The 22586-nt window shown below is 60.2% G+C and overlaps 1 protein-coding gene, 1 long non-coding RNA gene and 1 pseudogene across 29 annotated transcripts in view; 1 reads left to right on the top strand and 2 right to left on the bottom strand.

Moving 5' to 3' along the window:
* LOC103345057 (leukocyte immunoglobulin-like receptor subfamily A member 5) overlaps positions 1-13120 on the bottom strand; it is a 33790-nt gene extending 20670 nt beyond the window's left edge. Inside the window, exons 1-7 of one of the 28 annotated variants that reach the window (XR_011384157.1) lie at positions 11243-12182; positions 11051-11086; positions 10600-10884; positions 10358-10457; positions 10124-10210; positions 9483-9533; positions 8402-8970 (exon numbers count right to left, since the gene is read on the bottom strand). Coding sequence is in view for 22 of the 28 variants with exons in the window: in XM_070062899.1 (XP_069919000.1) it covers positions 9239-9375; positions 9483-9533; positions 10155-10457; positions 10600-10826; positions 11243-11763 (1239 nt within the window). In the remaining 6 variants the exon portion in view is untranslated. Of the gene's footprint in view, positions 1-8401; positions 10458-10599; positions 10885-11050; positions 11087-11224 lie in introns of those variants that run through there. The other 27 variants (XR_011384156.1, XR_011384152.1, XM_070062907.1 and 24 more) reach the window with 27 other exon arrangements.
* LOC138846611 (natural cytotoxicity triggering receptor 1-like) lies at positions 144-4740 on the bottom strand (annotated as a pseudogene).
* On the top strand, positions 12076-13483 carry LOC138846614 (uncharacterized). Its single transcript, XR_011384159.1, has 2 exons — positions 12076-12199; positions 13108-13483. It is a non-coding gene; the product is annotated as an uncharacterized lncRNA (long non-coding RNA).
* The last annotated feature ends 9103 nt before the right edge of the window (positions 13484-22586 follow it).

Genomic DNA, 22586 nt, shown 5'->3' with positions numbered 1-22586 from the left:
ACCCCACCCACATCGGTGAGACCTCTCCCACACAGGTTGGTGACACCCCAACCATATCGGGGAGACCCCACCAAGATAGTTAGACCCCACCCAGGTCAGTGGAACCCCACCCACTATGGTGAGACCCCTCCCACCAGGTCAGTGACACCAAACCTACAACAGTAGGACCCCAGCCAGGATGGTGAGACCCCACTCACGTTGGTGGGACCATACCACTGTCAGTGAGACCCCGCCGGGGTGGGAGAAGCTCCGGCACTTGGGCTGTGCCAGGGCTGCAGACTCCAGGGCCACCGGGATAACTCCGTTCCCCACCTCATTGGGGACAAAGGGCCCTGGAGGATGGGTTTGGGGTCCCGAGCTGTGGTCTCAGCACGAGGGGAGGAGGGAAGCCCCGGTCTCAGGGAGTCCCAGGGTCCATCCTCGCCCTTGGTGATCATCACTGAACTTCCAGGGTAGCAGCTAAACGAGCCTCTGTCCGTCACCCAGCCTGTGGCACTCGAGTACAGTGGTGGGAAAGAGACTGGGGGGGTACCCCGCAGGCCAAGGGAGGGAGAGATCAGGATAAAGCCCATGATGGGAAGCAGCCCTGAAGCGACCTCAAATAGTTCACGGAAACCCAAGCTGCGCTGCGAGTGTGCATGAAGTTTCAGCCGCAGCCTTGCTATGGAGGACAGGGCTGTTTGCTTTGTCAGGGGAGACCAGAGTGGGGCAGCAGTGGCTGAGCAGGTGCACACGCCAAGGAGCGGATCTGCATCAGCAGGCCGTCACCTCCACCCCCGCCCCCACTCCGTGCAGGTGACCCCCGCTCTGGGGCACAGCACAGACGTCACAGTCCATGCTGGCCTGGGCACGGCCGGCTCCCTCCCGGGTCCTCCATCTGCAGAGCCAGTCTTCAGCCAGGAGCCACGTCAGAGCCACCAGGACCAGGACAGCCAGGCCGATCCGCAGGAGGTTCTGGGCGGTGTGATCCCAGGCGGCTGGGGCTGGGGCAGAGGGGCCGCTGATGGGATGCAGCACTGCACCCACCCGCTCCTCTCCCCTCACCTCCCAGACCTTTCTCCTGCCCCCACCCTGCGGGAGCCCGGCTACTCACCGTCCTGGACTCTGGACACTGTGGTTCCGAGACGGGGTTCCCGAGAGCCTGCTGTGGGAAGGGAGAGTCGACGTTGGCTTCCGCCCACCCAGCCTCTCCACCCCACACATCACAGGGGTCTCAGCATCCTCACCCCGTGGGCAGGGGCCCCCAGGACCCAGGCAGAAGCCGGCGCTGCACTATTGCGTGTGCGTCTCCGTGCCTCGCACTCCGATGGGGGCTCTGCGCCCTCAAAACGCGGGCCTTTCTCCACACACGGCGTCAAATCCAAAGCCTGGTGGTCCCCTGGGTGTCCTGAGCCACCCCCTCCAACCAGCCTCCTGGCCAGTCCCTTGTCACCGGGTCCCCTTCCTGGCTTCTGGTACTGCTGGGTCGCCCCCTCTCTTTCTGGAAATCTCTTCATTCTGAGAAACATGCGGCTAACAGGCTCAGTCGGCCAGTGTTCACCCAGATGTCTCCTGCGTGTGACCAGCCAGGCAGCCCTGCTTAGCCCTCCAGGGTCCCCCTTCCAGGTCACCAGCGGTCCTTGTGTGCGATGCCAGGGGGCTTCTAAAACTTCATGGGACACGGAGTTAAAAGAGAAGTTTATGGGGCCAGCGCTGTGGTGTAATGGGCTAAAGCCTCCGCCTATAGCACCAGCACCCCTTATGGGCACCGGTTCGAGTCCCCACTGCTCCACTTCTCTCCAGCTCCCTGCTAATGTGCCTGGGAAAGCGGCAGAAGATGGCCCAGTCCTTTTACCCCTGCACTTTCCATGAGCTCTCTGAACTGCACTCATATAACACATTTCTCTCTCCTGACACCCACCCACGGATGCTCCATCCACTCTGGCCGGAACGCTCATGCCCCAGATGTTTTTCTGGGTGACGGGCACAGCTGTATGGGTTGCCCGTCCCTTATCCAAAATGCTAGGGACAGTAAGTGCTCCAGATGGGCTTGTCCTGGGATTTGGAATATTCCCATACACACAGTGAGGTCTCCTGGAGACTGCGCCCATGTCTTAAACACAAGATTCCCTGCGTGTCACAGGCCCAGGGACACAGCCTCTGGGTAACTTCTCATCATGTCCCTAGTGCACCTGCATTCTGCATATGGACCAGCATGAGAGGGAGGGTGCGGGTTTCACTGCCGGTGGCTTGTGGGCACTGAACACCACCACACCTGGGGCACCTGCACTGCACTGTGCAGGCGGGGAAGACCATGGCGCCCACAGGCACGCACAGGAAGGCTCCAGCTCTCCCAAGTGCGAGGGAGCAAGCTAATCATGAGGAGCAAGGGCGGGGTCTGTGGGTTCCAGGCTGGGGTCTCCCACATCTGGAGACGGAGATGAAGAGGACAGGTCGGGGCTGGGGGCTTCCTCTGCTCCCTCCATTCTCCTTCCCTGGCACCCTGGGGTGGACGTCCCTTCGACATGACCCTGGGGTTTCTTTAGGAGCCCAGGGAGGACCTGGGTTGGGGGCTTCCTCACCTGTGACCAGGAGCTTCACGGGCTCACTGGGGAAGGACCACACATGGGCACTATAGGTGCCAAAACACCTGTACGTGCCTGTGTGTGCCCAGGTCACAGGGCCCCCGGGGAACTCCGCTGGCACCGCCCCGTGGCTGCCCTGTGTGTGGCTGGGCCCGCCTTCCCGGAGCAGGAAGAAGGTGTTGGTCACCGTCTCTAGCCGGCAGTAGAAGGTCACATTCTCTCCCGAGGTAACCCTGGGCCCTGGTTGAACCCATAGGGTGGGCGTGTCGTACATTCCTGCAGGAGAAGGTGGCCGGTGTCTTCCTGCCTCCCAGGCTCCACCCCTGCAACCTCAGACCCTCCTCCTGCCCCCACACCTGCCCCAGCCACAGACGCGCCCTCCCCAGCCGTGCTCCCAGGTGCAGCCGCTCAGTGCCAGGAGTGAGGATCGGACTCTCTGGGAGCTGCTGTCCACGGGGGGTTCCCAGAGATTGGCAGCTAGGACCACAACGCCAGCACGGCCTGGGGCAGCCGATGGCCAGGGGCCACCTCAGAGCCACCAGTGAGAGACTCAGGTGGGGCGGCCGTTTGCTTATGTCTTTGGGGGAAACATACATAACATAGAATTCAGCATCTTAACAGCTTTAAGCTTCGCCCCGTGTCTCAACTTCTTTTGCAAGCTCAGCCCGTTCCCTCGCATGCGGCGCAGCCCACGTTTGCCACGCATTCCCCAGGGGACACTCGGCTGCTTGCAGCTCTCAGCCCTTCTGATCCAGGCTGCGGTGACTCGGGGCCAAAGCTCTCTGTGTTTGTCACGAGCCCTCCTGCAGATCCTACCAAGTGCTTCAGTCTGAGACACAGGTCCCCGGCTGTAGGGAGCGCCCTGGCCCGGACACCTTCCCTCCGTGGGAGCGGCCCTCCCACAGGACAAGCCTCTCTGTCTGCCCGGCCTGCTTCTCTCCCCTGTCCCAGGGACCCGGGTGCCGTCCTCGGTAGGAGCCCTGCACCTATGCCCTGCTGGGCTTCCCTCTCCTACAGGCTCCTCCCAGAGGAAGCAGCCCCCATTCTGACACCCGCAGAGCTTGGCTGGGTTGGGCCGCCCCCCACCCCCCGCCCCCCACCACAGCCCGGCAGCGGGCAGTCTCACAAGTGACCACCAGATTCAGGGGCTCGCTGGGCTCTGACCAGAGCTCCCCGCTGCAGCAGAAGCAGCGGTAGCGCCCTGTAGTGCGCGAGGTCAGGGACATCCGTAAGGACAGATGGGCACCTCTCCAGACAGAGCCTGAGAGTGCCTGAGAGTACTCAGATTGTCGGGGGGTAGTGAGGTTACATGGTTGAGTGGAGAGAGTACACCTGGGCGGGCAGGCCGGTGGCTCAGCGGAGAGGCAGAGGGCTGAGCGCACCGTCCAGTTGAGGCCGGGGGTTTTTAAGGAGATGGGCCTTCACACATCTCCTCCTGAAACAAAGGATTTTATGGCTGTAAATATTAAGAAGCTCCTATCTGATTTTCCCCTGAAGGTATCAGACAGGAGGAAGCCTAGCTGGCGCCATCCTGGGTTCAGAGGAAGGGTGAGCAGGACCCCCTAGAGAATGGGGATCCGGAGCAGGGTGTTTGAAATGCAGGTACTGGGCTGCATCTGGGAGATTGTGGAAGATTTGTCAGGCAGAAGGGGCGGGACCTCCACCTGGCAGGTTATCAGGTAGGAGGGGGCAGGCAGGATGCGAAGGCCGGGCTGCCCTGAAACATCATCGGGATGACTTTGAGATGCAGCATAAGCTGGACGTAGACGTCTTCTCTTTAGGCCTGTCATACACACATAAGCTCCTACCCAACTTCCTACCCAACACAACCTCAGTGTCTGTCAGCTTCAACACCACGCCGCTCCCTCCCCAGAGCTCCTGTCCATTGCTGGCCTGGGTAGCTCCTGTCATCTCTGGATGCCACAGGGCTGGGTCTGGGTGGGTTCACAGTGCCTCTGAAGCTGCTGAACAGGGGGATCAGACCGAGTGGTGCAGTCACGGGGCAGCCCTGGGAGATCACCGTGCCATCCACATGCAGGGGAGGTGAGGGAGAGAATGGGGGTTCTGTGACCCCCGCTTTAATGCCTTAAGCCATGGAGAGACGTGGGACTCTGCACAGCACCGCCCCCCGTCTGGAAAAGGGAGCACGGGCTCCATCTCCTTTCTGAGCTACAGAACCTCGAGGACCACAGCCCTCACCCTGCAGGTACAGGAGGGAGGGCGGGGACAGGAAGGCAGGTTTTCTGTGCTCCCTGGAAGTGATGGCGAACAAGGTCCCGCCTGTCTGCCCCGGCTCGTGCTCCCAGGGCCTGAGCACTTGCCTTGGGGGAGATGAAAGGGCTGGATTTCAGAGACAGCATCAGGACTGAGGCAGGGCCGCTCTGGCTCCAGGGGTCGACCCCTGGGGCTGGGTTTCCTCTCCTGTCCTGTGGCACAGGGACCAGCTCTTCCCCAAGCTGCCCCAACACAAACTCTCTCCAAACACCGACCACAGAACTCAAGTAAACCCCTGGCGCCGTGAGGACGAGGCCAAAATCCCCACGGTGTCTCCCGGGGTGGGGTCACCTCTGGCTTTTGCGCAAGTTTCTGATTTTTTATTTTTAAATTCTGAAATTGTGAGAGGCGGAGAGAGAGCGAGCAAGCCAGATCCATCCATTGGGTCACTCCCCGAATGCTCTGATGGCTGGGGTGAACCAGGTCCAACGCCAGGGGCCATGAGCTCTATCCATGACCCCACCTGGGAGGCAGGAACCCAGCTGCCCAGCCGGAGACCATGGCCCCAGGACCTGCCTGAGCAAGGAGCTGGAGCCCAGTCACAGCAACAGACGTGAGCTGAGTTTGTGAGGGGGCAAGAAGCCATTTTCGTTGCATCCTTGCCCGAGTCCAGGTGCCCTCTGCTTCATTCCTACGCTGCTCTGCACACCCCTGCTGTGGACAGGGCTCTGCACAGCCAGCTGCGAGTCTCTGTCAAGGACACAGCGGGGCTGAGAGGCACCTACCTGTGACCATGACCTCAGGGCACCACTGGGGGCCACCACACCTGGGGGCTGCCATGGTGGCTGTTGCTGTGGATTGGTTCTGAGAGGAGGAGCATGGTGGGGGCAAGAGGCGCAGAGTCACCACACAGACCCCAGGAGTCAGGTGAAAGCAGACCAGAGGTGAGCAGTCCACAGACTCGTTTATTTCAGTTGGTACAGTAGCTTATATAGCCAAGGCAGCCAATCCAGTCAATGGGCAGTTTATGCCCTAACCAATCACATCCTGTTGCCAGGCTTACTCCATTTCCAGGTGGCTTCCAAGGGGGCTTCCGAAGCCATTCCTGAGTAACTGAGGCTCACTTGCGTGTGGCCATCTTGGTATGGCCTTCTCATTCCACTACAGGTGGTGACCGCAGAGATGCGGGGGTTTCCCAGACCAGAGCCAAGGTTCCCTGGAACCCCTTGCATCAGCGCTGTGGCAGGAAGCCATTTCACTCCGGGCTCACTGGATCTTTATCAAGAGGATGCTGGAGGAGGAACAACATGGCAGGGAAATGTTCTGTCCTGACTAACCCCAGACCCTGATCCACAACAGGCAGGGCTCATCACAGGAGCCTGAAAGAGAAGAGTAGAGGTCGACAAACTTTCTCCTTTTAAAGAAATCATTGCTTTGATATTCAAAAGTTGTATTTCTGTATAATTGTCATGTAAACATCAAACACACAAGCACACAACACAGACACGCACACAAACGTGGAAGAGCTAACCCAAGCTAGATAACGTGTGCATTACCTCACAGACTTATTGTGTGGTGGGAGCATCTGACACAGTTTTAAGCATTTTCAGCTGCCCATGCCGTGAGTGTTATTAACTACAGTCGCCATGACACACACTACACCTCTAGACCTCTTCTCCCACGTGATTCTGTAGCTCTGCACTCTGACCTGAGGATCCCAGCACCCACGCCTTCCCCTGGTGACCACCATGCTGCTCCCCGAGTCCCTCACAGCCCACCTCTGAGTGACTTCCCGTGTGGGTTCTCCTCTGTGCCTGGCTTGTTTCACTTCCACAGTGTCCGCAGTGCCTCGGTTTTTTGAAAACACCCGGGTTTCACTCGTTTCATGGCCGAGTCTTATTCCACTGTGGGATGCCTTGCTTCTGGCCCCATTCATCTCGGTTGATGATGACAGTGATGTGGCAAGGCACGGACAGGCATCTGTCCTTTCCTTAGCCCTGCATCTGGTTGAGTGGAAGTCCCCCTCCCAGAAACAGGAGCTGGCAAAGCGTGCATGCAGTGGGGTTCACAGCAGAGACGCAGAAATGCAACGACCCCCTCTGGCCTCCACAGCCCTGCACAGCCCCAGGGCTCTGTGGGCTTCCAGCCCTGGGTGTTTCTGGGAAGGGTGCTATGCAAGGCCCATTGTGTGTGGCTGTGCCCCTAAGCCCCACACATCCTCACTTCACAGCTTCCTGGGGCTCATCAGAGTTCCTACAGAGACAAAGACTCAGCTCCCTGAGCCCCGCATCACCGGTGCACATCTGGCTCCTGTCCCTGGCCGGCTGTGCTTGGACAGATGCCTGTGTGCACAGTCCCTGGGTGGTTGTCAGAGCCTCCCCCTGGCCCTCGGTGGTGAGAACACTCCACGGAGCCTGCACTCAGCACACTGGTGAGCGCTGCGCCTGACCCTGACCCTTGCCAGGATGTGGGTCAACGGGAGCGCCTGCCTCCGTGCAGGGGGTGGGTTGCTCTGTGCTGTGCCTACACTGGGTCTGGTGCTTTGAGGAACTATAAGCCTCTTGACACAGTGGCTGAACCCTGCACATTCCAGCCGCGTCTCAGGGCTGTGATTTCCCCACACCCTGACCACACTGCCTACTGTGTCTTCGAGAAGTCACCAGTGAGGTGGCATGGGGGGTGCCTCTCTCTGGCATTATTTGCACTTCCCTTCCCTTGTGCTGAGTGAGTTGCACCCTTGCTTTTCCTACTGTGGCTTCCAGATCTGCATCCAATGTGTTCGTTGTCTTTCTGTTCCCTTCATAGCTGTCCATGGTGCACAGAGTTCTGAAGTTTTGAGGATGATCAATGCAGCCATTTTCCTGTTTGTTCCTCATACTTTCAGAATCACAGCTAAGATGCTGTGATGAAGTCTGAGGTCATATTTACCCAGGTATTTCCTTCTAGGAGTGTTTAAAAATTTTTTTGTAAACTCTGATTTATTTATTCGAGAGGTAGGGACATAGAGAGGAGAGACAGCAACAGAGATTTGCCACCTTCTGGCTCACTCCCCAGATGGCTGGGCCAGCCTGAAGCCAGGAGCTTCTTCTGGGTCTCCCACGTGGGTGCAGGGCCCCAAGCATTTGGGCCATCCTCTGCTGCTTTCCCAGGGGCATTAGCAGGGAGCTGGATCAGAAGTGGGGCAACCGAGATTGGAACTGGTGGTCATATGGGATGCTGGCGCTGCAGGTGTTGGCTTTACTCCTTCAGCTACGCTGTGGTGGGGTGGGGTCCCAGCCCGTAACTGGAAACACTGGTGCAGAATCCACAGCGCTCTCTCAATCCCCCTCCCTGTACTATGTGAGAAAATCAGACTTGCACCGCACGGACAAACAGAGTAATCAGACACCAGAGGAAGCCGGGCAGGCATCCGCACTCTTCCAGAACACCGGGTGCTGCCGTCTGCCAGAGCCGCCGTGTTGTGGGGTTTATGTTAGTTGTGCATTGAGAAATCCAGATGACCTTGAACTTCCCGTGCCTGAAGAAACCCTGCACACACTTTCTTTCACTTCTGTGTGGTCCTCTCAGAGGGTGGATTCCCACGGTCATCTGGGATTTTACCTTAGAGTTTGATAAGCCACACGTTTTAAAAAATATTTATTTAAAAATCAGAGTTACAGAGAGAAGGAGAGAGAGAGGTATCCATCTGCTGGTTTAATCCCAATGGGTCCTCACAGCTGGAGCTTGTCTGATCTCCAGCCAGGAGCCAGGAGCCAGGAGCCAGGAGCCAGGAGCCAAGAGCCAGGGGCCAGGAGCTTCTTCTGGGTCTCCCAGATGGATGCAGGGGCCCAAACACTTGGGCCATCTTCTACTGCTTTCCCAGGCCACAGCAGAGAGCTGGATTGGACGTGGGGCAGCCAGGACTTGAACCGGTGCCCACAGGGGATGCCGGAACCGCAGGCAGCAGCTTTTATCCATTAAGCCACAGCAACAGCCCAGATCTATTGATTCTGACCTCCCACATCTGGCCCCACCTGTCATGGCCTCCTTTTTGTGAGCAGAATTTTAAATCCATCCTGAGTGACAGGTGTCCCACCACATCCTGGCCCACTTGCTGAAGGTCAAGGGGAGCAAATCCTGGCATTACCCTCTCCGTGGGCGGCAGAGCTCGGGCTCCTGTGGACACTCAGGGCCACTGAGCTGTGTGCGGTCCCTGGAGAGGAACAGGACGGAACCGCACGGGAGCCTGCAGGGCGGTGGGCAGGGCTGCGGGAGGCCAGAGCCCCTTCCCAGAATGCGCATGGGAGCCCAGGGGAGCAGCACTGCCAGCAGCCCACCAGGGTCCCTGCCCCTGAGCAGGATTCCCACAACCCCAGGTGAGCTCTTCCCACTTCCCACAGCTTCTCACCATGCATGCCCGGATCCCCCCTCCCCCGCACCAGGGCTTGGCCTCTCTGACCCAGCTCTGTCCTCTCTCCAGGTCACCGCTGGCCTGCAGCCCGGGTCCTTCTCTGGCTGTACCAAGCCTCTGCCAGCAGAAGCCCGAGGCCCAGCAGGACCAAGCCCGCCACGCCCATGCGGATGAGGTTCTCCAGGGAGTGGTCCTGGGGCGCTGGGGCTGGGGGTGTGCACGGAGGGGTCATCAGGCCGGCCAGCCCCAGTAACACAGAACCCCCTACTCCCCTCAGTAGCCTGAGCCCTGGGTCAGGCCTGTGGCTCACTCACCAGCGGGGGAGCCTGGCTGGGGGTGCGAGGGGCTGCTGGGCTCTGGTCCTCCTGAGAACAGGTACAGGACAGTGAGGAGGAGGAGACCCCGGCCTGCTCCACACTCTGTGCTTCCCAGCCTCTCGTCTCGCGACGCAGTTCAGCGTGGTCCTCGTGTAAGTCGCCCACACATCACTCTGTCTGTGTTCTGGAGCCGCCAGGGAACTCCGCAGGGGCCGAGACATGTGGCAGCCAAGCCTGGCGAGCTTCTCCCTACAGGAGCAGGTCCCGGGCCCACCCTGGGCCATGACCAGGCCCCACTGGGCTCCACAGTCTCTGTCCTACTCTAATAGACACCCCGGGGTGTGAGGCCCGTCCTGGGTGGGTCCTGTCCAGTTCTGCAATGCTCGCCCGCTGTGGGAGCCCGGCCTGGGGCTGCCGGCCAGGGCGCTGGGCAGAACCCATCAGGCCCTCTGCAGGGACCACTGAGGGTCCTGCTGGGTCAGGAGGGAAGAGGGGCGGGGCTGCACACTGGCTCCGCCCACACCCTATCCCTCCTGCCCTGCAGTCCCACCGCCCTCACTCTGGGTGTCTGGCCCAGGAGCCCCAGGCCCCTTGCCCAGTTCCCATCTACGCCTCCTCTCAGTGTCTCCGTGACCTACCCAGCTCCTGCTCAGGCTGTGGCTTCCTCACCTGTCACCCCCAGCTCCAGGGCGTCACTGGGCTCTGACCACACAGAAGGATTCTCCCTGTAGGAGCCATAGCATTGGAACGCCCACCTGCGGCCAGGAGTCACAGGGCCCACAGGGAACAGGGCCTGGGACTGCGCACTAGGGTGTGGCTCTGAGCTCCGGGTCCTGGCAGCCCAGGGCACCCCCTCCTCTGTCAGAATGAACCTGTGGAATCCCAGCTGGGAGCGGCACTGGAGGGTCACATTGTCCCCTGAGGTCACCACGGGGCTGGGCAGGGCCGAGAGGCTGGGCTTGCCGTAGGCTCCTGGGAGAGGAGGAGCAGTCATGTGAAGCAGGGCTCACCACCCACGGTACCCCCAGGGCTGCGCTATGAGAGGGGGGCCCCTGGGAGCAGACCCCTCCCTGAGGGCACAGCCTGTGGGGCAGGGACCCTGCGTGACCCTCACCTGACACCCGCAGCTCCAGGGCATCACTGGGCTCTGACCAGCCAGCAGTGCTGAGGCAGACACAGCTGTAGCGCCCCGTGTACACCTCAGCCATGAGAGGGATGGAGAACTTGACCTTGTTTCTGCGCTCCAGGGGCATCACTCTGTCCCAGGGCTCTGGGATTCCCTCTTTATACAGACGGCACTCCTGGGCCTCCAGGGTCCCCTGACACCACAGGGTCCCAGGGCTGCCCAGGGCGATCACAGAGCCTGGCTCAGCCCAGAGGATGGGTCTGGGGAGGGTCCCTGGAAGGAAACCAGAGGCTGGGTCCCAGGACCACGTCCCCTCGTAGGCCAGGACCCTCCCAGACGCCCTCCTCACCAGACAGGGCTGCTGTCCCCACCCAGGCTGCCTGGGGTGGCCCTTGTCCCATGGGGGGGAGGGGACCTGCACAGTGGGGGGCACGCTCACCTGCCTGCACTCGGGTCCTGGGACCTGCACACAGCCCTGGAGGAGAGCTCCCCGTGAGAGGTTTGCCCCTGTCCCCGTCCTCTCCTCCCCTGGGCTCCTGAGCTTGGGGTCTCCAGGGAGCAGGGCCTGGCAGTGGGCAGGGGCGGGGTCCCTCCCAGAGCAGGGTCTCCTCACCCTCTCTTCCAGTCTCACCCAGGCAGAGCAGGACCATGAAGGACGGGTTCATGGCGTCTCCTGACCAGCCCCGGCACAGCGCCCACGGCACGGGCACACACCGGGTGTGGAAGCTCGGAGGCCGGGTCTTCCCAGCATCGCAGGGCTGTTCCACCCACAGCCCCACAGGAAGGGAAACCGCACCTCACCCCCAGCCATGCCCTCAGTCCCCAGGATGGGGAGGGCACAGGCTCCCTGCAGGGATGGGGCCCCGCCCCCGCCCTGTCAGCCGGCTCCGCCCTCCTCTCCCAGGGCCAGGACCCAGCACCAAGGACACGGGCCTCCCTAGTGGCCCTCCTAGTGGGCTGACTCCTGCCCCGGGGTGTCTTGTCTCCGCCTTCAGTTGCTGTGCACACAGCATGCAGGATCCCAGCCCCAGGCACATTTCCCGCCAGATGTTTCGCAAGGGCCAACTTCCTTCCTGCCGTGTCCGGGCACCACGTCCCCAGCGGGCACAGGGCGCCTGCACGTGTAGCCGTGTGCCAGGTGTGACATTTCATGGCTGAAACTGACAGGATCCTTCCTGGAATTCCCGGGCCCTAGACTCCTGCAGGGAGCTGTGACAAATACTCGGGTGGTGGGGGCTGGCGCTGTGGCGTAGTGCGCTGGCATCCCATATGGGCACAGCTTCCTGGTCCAGAGCTGCTCTTCCGACCCCGCCCCCTGCCATGGCCGGGGAAGCAGTGGAAGGTGACCCCAGTGCTTGGGCCCTGCCCCAAAAGCGGCTCCAGGCTCCTGGCTTTGGATTGGCCCAGCTCCGGCCGTTGCAGCCATTTAGGGGGTGAACCAGCAGATGGAAGACCTCCCTCTCTGCCTCTCTCTAACTCTGCCTTCCAAACTCATCTGTAACAAAACAGATTCAGATGGTGGAGAACCCTCCTACGGTTTTGTAGGTTGCTGTGTCGGAGAAAGAGGGGCCTGGATCCACAAGAACAGGTGAGTGTGGGGAGGGGCATCCTGGGGGGGGGGAGCGGCCACAGGAGCCCGGCCGCATCCAGGGATGAGCTGCTCGGAGCCCCAGTGTCCCCGCCTGGCAGGCATCTCAGGCTCTCAGGGGCGCTGAGACAGGAGCAGGCAGTGGGCAGTGGGCGGGCAGGGACACAGTCATCTTGAGGTGAGAGGAGGGTGGGTGGCTAGGGGAAGCAGCAGGGTCCCAGAGCCCCAACCCAACTGCTGCTGGTCAGCTCCAAGCCATTGGCTGCCGCCTGGCCACTTGGGCTAAGCCTGCACAAACAGCTCCAGAGCCACCAGGCCCTGCCTTCCCATGAGGAAACCACAAATTCCACCATGTTGTACATGCATACCTGCGCCAGCTGGAAACACCCAAGAGGGCCGCCTAAAGACACCCCTGGGACGACCATGGGGTCATCCCACGAAATTTCCGTGAGGGGTCCTCCCACTCCCATCATGCACCTCCACTCCCTGACACTTCCCCTTTTTCCAAAACAGAGCCTGGAAATGAGTGGTGCTCAAGCCCCACCCAAACTCCACCCACTTTGAATATTCAATCAAGCCACACCCCAGAATGAGCACTTTGCCTCTGGCTGGCAGATGAGGCGTGGGGAGGAGGATGGGGCTGGGGACGTTGTTTCTCCCAAGGGCCGTTTGGATGTTGGCAGCATCATTCCGGGCCCGTCCTGCTCATCAACTTAAAGAATTCCCTGAGTTTGAGTCGCCTGTGGCTGCCGTGGCAGGGCCTGACCACGGGACTTCCTGGTCTCCCGTGGCCTGTAGGTTGCGTGCTCCCCTCCCCTGGATGACCTGGATCGCTGAGGCCCCCATGGAGGGTTTTCTCTATGGCGTGTGTGTTGTGCCCCTGTACTCACCTCTTTCTCTCGCTCCAGCTGGCCTGATCCTGGGGTGCACTCACGAACCCTGCGTTCCTGCACCCCTCGAGGCCTCCACGTGCATCCTTCCGTGCATAATGGAGGAAGAAGCCGTGAGTCCAGTCTGGTGACCCCGCTGCCCGCCCCGCACGGAGCCACCCATGAGGGGGCCGCCAACACCCCCACTGTTCACATGGGCCCTGGACGTGGCTGTGGTTGGGTTTGCTATGGGGGCAGGGACACGTGTGTGGGGGCTGCATCACCAGCAACGAGGGGCAGAGACACTGGTGTTTGGTTGGAGGAAGGTGCAGACCAGCGGTGAGATTCAGATCCGGGAAGGGGGGGGGTGGATACGACGGGGGTGGGGTGTGATGAAATAAAGTATTCACAGGGAGTGAGCAGGTGCACGGGGACTGGGGTGGAGCTGTCTGGCGGGGTTCACGGGGTTCACAGGTGGTGAGTGAGGGGCCCCTGCCTGCCCTGCTTCCACGCAGGCATCACGGGACCCCGAGGAGGGGACCCTGGGCAGGGCTTCTGTGACAGCCACTGACTCAGAGGGAGTTCCCACGGTCTGGGCGTGTGGTTTTGTTTCTCCCAGCCTCCTCCCTCTGACCTCCTCAGCACCTCCTCCTCCCTCCATCGCCACCTCCCGGTCATTTCTGCCCCTCAGTGCTCAGTCCCCTCCCTGTCTCAGACCCTGCTCAGTGGGGCTCTGGGAGAACTGGCCTCTGGGTCACTGTCAGTCGCCCTGTGCCCCGGGAACTCAGACCCGGGTCTGCCTCAGGACCAGAGTTGAGCTGGGACCCCGGGTCTCAGGCTGAGAGAGAAGATGGCCCAGGCCAGTGAGGGCGGAGCCGTGGGCACTGCCTGCTCAGCCTGGGACACAGCTCAGCCCCTGCCCTGCCGAGTCAGCCCTGACCAGGACTCAGCGCTGGGCTCCGGGCCCACGGCTGGGGGAAGGGTTGGCGTCGGGGCTCCCGAGTGTCAGGAGCTAGAGGGGACATGTCGGGGCTGCCACCCTCCCTGCACCTCAGCCAGTGCACCTGCTGCTCCGCCTCCCTTTGTCTCTGGCTGGCGCACAGCTGTGTTAGAAACACAGGCAGCACACACAGGTGAGTCGCGCTCACGGTGCCCCTCAGCCGGCTGCTGCCCGTGATGCACAAAACTGTGTGTGTGGGGCCGGCGCTGTGGCGTAGCCGATTACGCTGCCGCCTGCAGCCCGGCATCCCATATGGGTGCCAGTTCATGTCCCGATTGCTCCACTTCCGTTCTAGCTCCCTACTGTTGCACCTGGGAAAGCAGTGAGGATGACCCAAGTGCTTGGGCCCTGCACCCATGTGGGAGACCTGGAAGAAGCTCCTGGCTCCAAACATACCCAGACCTGGTCGTTGTGGCCATTTGGGAGGTGAAACAGCAAATGGAGGACCTCTCTCTGTGTCTCTCCTCTCTATCTGAAAGATTTATTTATCAGAGGCAGAGTGCGTGCACGCGCACACACGCACACACACACACACCAGCCATCAGAGGGAGACCACATTAGAAACTCGGCACCAGGTTCGATCCTGACAGCCAGACCCACGCCCTCCTGGGAGCGGAGCTCTGACTTAGACACACAGGGACAGAGGACCAGGCCGGTCAGGTGTCGGGGCCATGACGATGCTGTGATGGGGGTGCACGACACACGTCACACACGCAAACACCAACACGCCCCCAGCTCGTGACAGCCTGGATCCCAAGCACACGGGACAGAAGACAGCACCAGGCTTCCTCTGTAGTCACGCATAAACTACACCCGCCCCAGATACGGGAGAGGATTTCCCACGCTGACGCACCCAGTGCCCCCGGTGACCTCTGCCCGTGAAACGACTGCTGGGAAAGTCAGGAGCAGGGCCCCCCACGCACAGGGGTGCAAGGAACACGCGGGCTGGAGAGAGTGGACCCACACCTGCAGGCAGAGGCCCGGCGACCCAGGCGAGCAGGTGCACGGCCCCTCCTGGGCTTCACATGTGCCTCCAGCATGGAGGCCGCCAGGGGAGCTCCGCAGGGGCGGGGCCACAGGGACCCACAGCACGGCGAACTTCTCCCTACAGCAGCAGGTCTGGGGCCCTCCCTGGGCAGGGCCAGGGTCCACTGAGCCCGAGCAGAATCTGTCCTGCTCTAGAAGCCCACCGAGCCCCCGGGGTGTGAGTGAGACCCGTCCTGGGTGGGGTCCTGTCTAGTGCTGCATCTGCTCCCCCGCTGTGGGAGCCCGGCCTGGAGCAGCTGGCCAGGGCGCTGGGCAGACCCCGAGTCCCTGTGTGACCCCGTCAGGGCCTCTGCAGGGATCAACCAGGGCACTGCTGGGTCAGGAGGGAAGAGGGGTGGGGCTGCACCCTGGCTCCGCCCACACCCTTCTCCCTCCTGCCCTGCAGTCCCACCGCCCTCACTCTGGGTGTCTGGCCTAGGAGCCCAGGCCCCGCACCCAATTCCCATCTACACCTCCTCTCAGCGTCTCCGTGACCTACCCAGCTCCTGCTCAGGTGTGGCTTCCTCACTGTCACCCCAGCTCCAGGGCGGCACTGGGCTCTGAGCAGCCAGCAGCGCTGAGGCAGACACAGAGGTAGCGCCCCGCGTACACCTCAGCCATGAGAGGGTGGGGAACTTGGCCTTGTTTCCGGGCTCCAGGAGCATCGCTCTGTCCCAGGGCTCTAGGATTCCCTCTCTATACAGACGGCACTCCTGGGCCTCCAGGGTCCCCTGACACCACAGGGCCCCAGGCCTGCCCAGGGCGATCACAGAGCCTGGCTCAGCCCGGACGCTGGGTCTGGGGAGGGTGCCTGGAAGGCAACCAGAGGCTGGGTCCCAGGACCACGTCCCCTCACAGGCCAGGACCCTCCCAGACGCCCTCCTCACCAGACAGGGCTGCTGTCCCCACCCCAGCTGCCCGGGGTGGCCCTTGTCCCATGATGGGGAGGGGGAACCGGCAGTGCACCCATCCCAGCCAGGCCCTCAGTTCCCAGGATGGGGGCACAGGCTCCCTGCAGGGATGGGGCCCCGCCCCCGCCCTGTCAGCCGGCTCCGCCCTCCTCTCCCAGGGCCAGGACCCAGCACCAAGGACACGGGCCTCCCGGAGCCGCTCCTCAGGTGGGCTGATGCGCCCCGGGGTGGGGTCGTCCCCGCCCTCAGCCCCTCCTGTGGGGTCGCAGCCCGGCCACTTCCGGAGGACGCAGGTGGGCACAGCCCCGCTCCCGCCCGGCCCGGAGGTCCCGGGGCCCGACCCAGTGCGGGGGAGGCCCGGACGCCCCCTCCGCCGCGGACGCCGCTCCCACGCCCCTCAGCCACAGCTTCCCCTGACCCGACCACCCCGCTGCGGGGCCCTGAGGCCTCCCAGGACCTGCGCCGCCCCCTCCCTGCCGCCTGCCCTGACTCCCGGGGGAGGCGCCCTCACTGCGTCCCCTCACACACCCCTCTGCCCTGAGCCTCAGCTTCCCCGTGTGGGCGGACACGGACTCACCTGAGGCGGCCTCGCGCACACGCACACCGACTCTGGACTGCGCATGTGCACGTCAACAAGGGATTGCGCAGGCGCACACCACCACAGGCCTCGGGGACACAGCCCAACACGTGACTGTACATATGCACAAGACAGGACTGCGCATGCGCATGATGACACGCTACTGCGCATACGACGACAAGTGACTGCGCAGGTGCACGCCGACATGCTGCGCTCACACGTCACTGAGGGGAGTGCGCGCTGCTTTGCCGCTGTCTCCGTAGAGGAAGAGTGCGGGTCCTTGTAGGAAACGTGAACCCTGACTGCTGCTCTGCGCGGCCCTGCAAGTCCTCGCCAGAGCAGGTGGGCGAGAAGAAGCCTCAGAAGCGTCCGAATTGGGAAGGAAGAAGCCATGTCGTTTCTCTTGGCTGATGACGCCATCTTACCTAAGACTACCTCTCTTTGCTGATGACGTCATCCTACCTAAAGACAACCCAACGTCTCAACCAGAAACTGCCTTCACTGGTCACCGTCAGGTCGCAGGATGGCAGTGAACACACGAACTCCCGTCAGCGCTCCAAGGGAGATCCACACAGCTCCACTTAGCAGAGCCCAGACCTCCAGCAGCCTGGAGTAAATTCCTCTGCTGCAGGAGGTGAATGCAGGGACCCCGCGTGGGTTCACAGCGCATCTGCGGCTCGGGAACAGGGGGATCAGTCCGAGGGGCGCACTCGGGGGGCGGCCCTGGGAGGTCACCGTGCTGTCCACATGCAGGGGATTAGAGGAAGGGAACTCAACCATGCTCCAGCGTGTGCACCGCTCGTGGCTGCTGTGCTGTGCCCAAGCCCACCTGGCTCAGCTGACCTCCTGTCCCCAGGGATACTGACTGGGGGAGGGCAGAGGATGTGAGCTGAATGTGGTGGTGGGGGGGCGAGAAGCCATTCTCGTCGCATCCTTGCCCGAGTCGTGGTGCCCTCTACTGCATTCCCACGCTCCTCTTCACACCCCTGCTGTGGACAGGGCCCTGGACAGCCAGCCGCGGTTCTCTGCCAAGGACACAGCGGGTCTGAGAGACACCTACCTGTGAGTACTAGCTCCAGGGCACCACTGGGGGCCGCCACACCTGGGGGCTGCCACGGTGGCAACTACAGAGATACGGGGGTTCTAGGACCAGAGCCAAGGGTCCCCGGCACCCCTGGTGTCAGCGCTGTGGCAGGGAGCCATTTCCCTCTGGGCTCACTGGAACTTATCCAAGAGGACGCTGGAGAGGAAATCACAGGAAAATGTTCTGTCCTGGCCTCACACCAGACCCTGTTCCACGGCCAGGCAGGGCTTGTCACAGGAGCCTGAGAGAAGGGGTGAGGGCAGCACACTTTCTCCTTTTAAAGAATAGTTACTTTGAAGCCAAAGGTTGTATTTGTGTCTATTTGTCAGGTAAACATGAAACACACACAAAGAGTGGAAGAGCTAACCCAAGCTAGATAACATGGGCATTACCTCACAGACGTATTGTGTGCTGGGAGCATCTGACACAGTTTTAAGCAATTTCAGCTGCCCATGCCATGAACGTTATTAACTAAGTCGCCATGACGCACACTACACCTCTAGACCTCTCCTCCCACGTGATTCTGTAGCTCTGCTCTCTGACCTGCGGATCCCACGCCCTCCCCTGGTGACCACCATGGTGCTCCCCGAGTCCCTCACAGCCCACACCTGAGTGACTTCCCGCGTGGGTTCTCCTCTGTGCCTGGCTTGTTTCACTCCCACAGTGTCCGCAGTGCCTCGGTTTGCTGCAAACGTCCGGATTTCACTCGTTCCACGGCGGAGTCTTATTCCACTGTGTGGACGCCTTGCTTCGGGCCCCATTCGCCTCGGTTGATTGATGACAGCGATGTGAGCTGCACCGCAGGAACGCGGGCGGCAGGTGTCTAAGGGTCTCCTCCCCGTTAGCTCCTCCCCTGTGCCCAACCTGCGCTAGGAGAAGGGAGCGGTGGGGGTCTGGGCCCGGAGGGGTGGTGCAGCCCAGGATCCCCTCTCTGTCCCACACTGTTGCGGACAGGTGAGCCAAGGAGCCGCCCACGCGCTCAGGGAGTTGGCACCGTCGAGAAGTAAACCAGGAAGCGGGCGTGGTACCAAGGGTTGGAGGGGCCAGGTGGGGCTGAAGGAAGAGCTGCCGTGTAGAGAGAATGTTCATGGACCGGAAATGCCAGACGCGCTCTTCCGGAAACCCGGGATCCTCGGGCGTGCATATAAAGACCCCAGTCCCCTCTGCCGGATAGCTGCAGTATCAGACACGCTCTTCCGGAGACCCCCCCTACACACTATCTTTAGGAACCACAAAAGTTCTCTTCCGGAAACCCGGGAATCTCGGGTGCTCTCTGGAGACCCCACACACCAACTTCATGAAATTAAGAGACCCTGCACTTCTCTTCCAGAATCCCCAGACGTGCTCCTCTGAAAAGCAGGGGGCCTAGACGCCCCCTCCAGATACAGCAGGTTGGGCCGCCCTGGGGGTAGAGCTAGAGTGAAGGCTGGGCCGGAGCAGGTGCGTTGCGCTCCACTTCTCAGACGTGGGTTGACGTAGACTTCCTTCCACACAGAATGTGCCGGGAGGAAGGGTGACGCTCCCTTGGGAACCAGGTGCCCCAGATCCGCAGCAGCAGCCAGGCTCCTGCATCCTCTGGGTCCCTGCTGGGCTGTGCTTGGGGCAGCCCTTTTCTGGCATCTTCTGCGTAGTGACCCATCACCCAGTCCTGTCACACAGCTTCCCAGGGCGGGGCGTCCTTGAAGGTCTTGCACATGTTTTTGAAAATTGTCATCAAGGTCAACGCCAACAAGGGAATTGAAGGGCCTAAAGAGACAGAGAGAACCAGAGGCAGTGTGAGATCCTGGAGAAGATAAAGGATTAGGTTCCAACACAGGAAATCTAAATAAACCATGGACTAGTTGAGCTAAGGGTGCTGGGAAGAAATGTGCCATATTAACCTACAATGCTAACAGGGAGCTGGGTGAAGGGTCTATAGCAACCCCATGTGGTAACTTCACATTTGTTCCCTAAAACTGTTCTCGAAGTCTATTAAAAATCAGGTAAGATTCCCACATGAGGGCTGAAGACCCTGGCTGTCTCCTTACCCAGCACCACCTACTCTAGGGCAACACTGGGGGCTGCCCAGGTGACGCTCCCTCTGTCAATACTGGTAACACCTGGGGTGTTGTATCCGTGGGAGTCCTCCCTATGTCTCACTAGTAACACCCTGCAGTGTGGCATCCTGTGAATCCTACTCTGTCGGCACTGATAACACCATGTATTGTTGTAATTGTGCGAGTCCTCCCTATGTCACACTGGGAACACCCTGCAGTATTGTATTCATGGGAATCCATCTGTCGGTACTGGGAACACCCTGCATGGTTGTATCCGTGGGAGTCCTGATGAATCAGCCTCCTTCTGCAACCCCAGTTCCTTCTCCACCACCTCATGTGTGGCTTCCCAGGATCTCCAGTTGGGACAAGGAACATACAGGGGTTTCCTGCCACGGGATCTTCACACACCCACTCAAGGGAATTGGTGAACCTAGTATGGCAGATATGATAGGACTGGCAATATCCCTTGGAAAAAATGCAGCCTAGACTTCGATGGACTGTCGGAGAGACACCATTTTTCCCTGTTCTTGGGGGGTGGGGCAGAAATAAATTAAAATGAAAGGCCTATCATTTTCTTTTGAAATACTTATAATTTTATTTGATAGGGGAAGAGAGAGGGAGAGATGTTTTGTTTGCTGGTTCACCCCCCAAATGCTGGCAATAGCCAGGGCTGTGCTACGCAGTCAGGAGCCTGGAGCTGCAGCCAATCTCCCTCCTGGGGCAGGAACCAAGCACTGAGCCACTGCCTGTCTCCTAGGTGTGCAGTAATGGAAGCCACCTCAGAGGCAGATCTGGACCTAACCCAGGCACTCTGCTGTGGCATTCAGGCATCCAATCAGGGACTTAACTGCTGTACCAACTCCCACCCTATAATTCTGTTCTCAAAAAGTGTTAGTGAAACCCAGTCATTTGTGGAGAAATGGCTGGGACTGGAGAACATTAAGTGAAATACGCCTTCCCAGGAATCCAGTGTAAGTTCTCCCTTCTACGCAGAAGTTGGAAGAGTTGGTCACATAGTAGCAGAGTAGGATGGTGACCACTATCACTGAAAAGGGTCTGGGGGGAGAGATGAGGGAGGTTTGGTCCCCGGGTCCCAAGGTGGAGTCAGATAGAGGAACGGCTCTGTCTGCACAGCACAGGAGGCACCCATGGCTCACATAACCTGTTGAGTGTTCCTACAAAGAACTCGAGGAGAGGAGCTGGGCCCAAACACAAGACATGACGAGATGGGAACGTCCTGGTGTGATCAGCACACCTTCAAATCCCACGCTGTACCTCCCAAATTATTACGTGTTCATTTAAAGGGAAAAATAGGTGGCAAATATGTTTTTGGTGTTTGTGTCTTCCTCCTTTGTCGAGCTGAAATTCACAGAGCACAGATTACAGACCTGACAGAAATTTAATTCATGCTGCAGCTACTTCTCACGTTCACTGTGTCGTGTACCCACGAGCACCTGTCACAAACATCTTCATTAGCAGAGACAGAAACCCCAGACCCACTCAGCAGGAGCCTGCACTTTCCCTCCCCACACCCGAGTCCACGTTCTGCCCTCTGAATCTGCACCCCCGGGCACCTCTCAGAGCAGAGGCTGACCATGGTCTCTTTGTGATACCGGCTGATTTCTGTATTGTCATATCTCAGGGTTTCTCCACGATTATCCAGACCCTCCTTCTTTTCTAACAGGAGAGTATCAGCCGTGTCTACAAACACCGCCTGTTGTGGACGCACTCACCTGTTGTGCTTCTTCTGGTTGCTGGCATCTTTGGGCTCATGTGAATGAGGCTGCTATGAACCCGTGGATGCAACACCTGCTTGGGTTCCTGCTTCAATCCCTGTGGTTATATGTGCAGGAGAGGAACTGTTGGACTGTCAGGCACTTATGAGAAACAATGTTTTCCTTCTTTAGTGTGCCGAAATTCAAATAACATTAAACCAGCCCTTTAAAGTGTATACTGTGCTGACTTACTACATTAACAATGTTGTACACCATTAACTCTTTAAAAATATATTTTATTTATTTGAAAGAGTTACGGATCTAGATAGAGACGACAGAGAGAGAGAGAGAGAGAGAGAGAGAGGTCTTCCATCTGCTGGTTCACTCCCCAAGTGGCCACAAAGTGCAGAGCCAGGGCTATCTGGGGCCAGGAACCAGGATCTTCTCCCCATCCCCCCTGCGGGTGCAGGGACCAGGGACTTGGACCACCTTCTGCTGCTCTCCCAGGTGCATTAGCAGGGAGCGGGAGTGGATGTGGAGCAGCTGGGACTCCAACCCTGGCCCCTATGGGATGGCAGCCCTGCAGGCTGGGATTGAACCTGCACTGCCACAGTGCCGGCCCCACATGAACTCTTCTAGCTCCATTGTCATCCCCCCAAATGCCCACACTCACTAAGCTGCTCCCAGTCCCTCCTCGTCCCTAAGGCACTGCTTGGCCTCCATGGAGTTTGGAGTTCTGCTTCCCCGGGAATCCCTCCCCATGCCCGACTCTGCTCTGCACTCTCAGAGGGCGGGGCTGGTGCTTGGAGAACCCTCGCCACTCAGTACCACAGCTGAGACCACGCAAGCCCGGGCTGGAAGCTGGGGACATCTCAGTCCAGACTCTGAGCTTTCTACTCGGCAAGGGGGGAGCGCCCAGTCCTGGCACAGTCAGAACCACTAACACAGGGCCTGCACAAGTGTGATTCGCGCTTTGGGACAGGACAGAGGGTGGGGCGTGGGGACGGCACAGTTCCAGGAGCAGGATTCAGCCCAGGCTGCGGGAGGCCAGGAGGCAAGCAAGCAGCCTGGATTGAGTCATTCAAGCCGCCAGCCCTGAACAGGGACGCTGCGTCTTGAAGCCCTCTGTTCTCAGCTGGACCCCGACCCAGGGGAGGCGCCCACCTCAC

This window comes from Oryctolagus cuniculus, chromosome 18 (genome assembly GCF_964237555.1).
Source record: "Oryctolagus cuniculus chromosome 18, mOryCun1.1, whole genome shotgun sequence".
NCBI classification, from domain to species: domain Eukaryota; kingdom Metazoa; phylum Chordata; class Mammalia; order Lagomorpha; family Leporidae; genus Oryctolagus; species Oryctolagus cuniculus.
The sequence above is the reverse complement of the archived record's forward strand: the minus strand, read 5'-3'. Positions and strand labels throughout refer to the sequence as shown.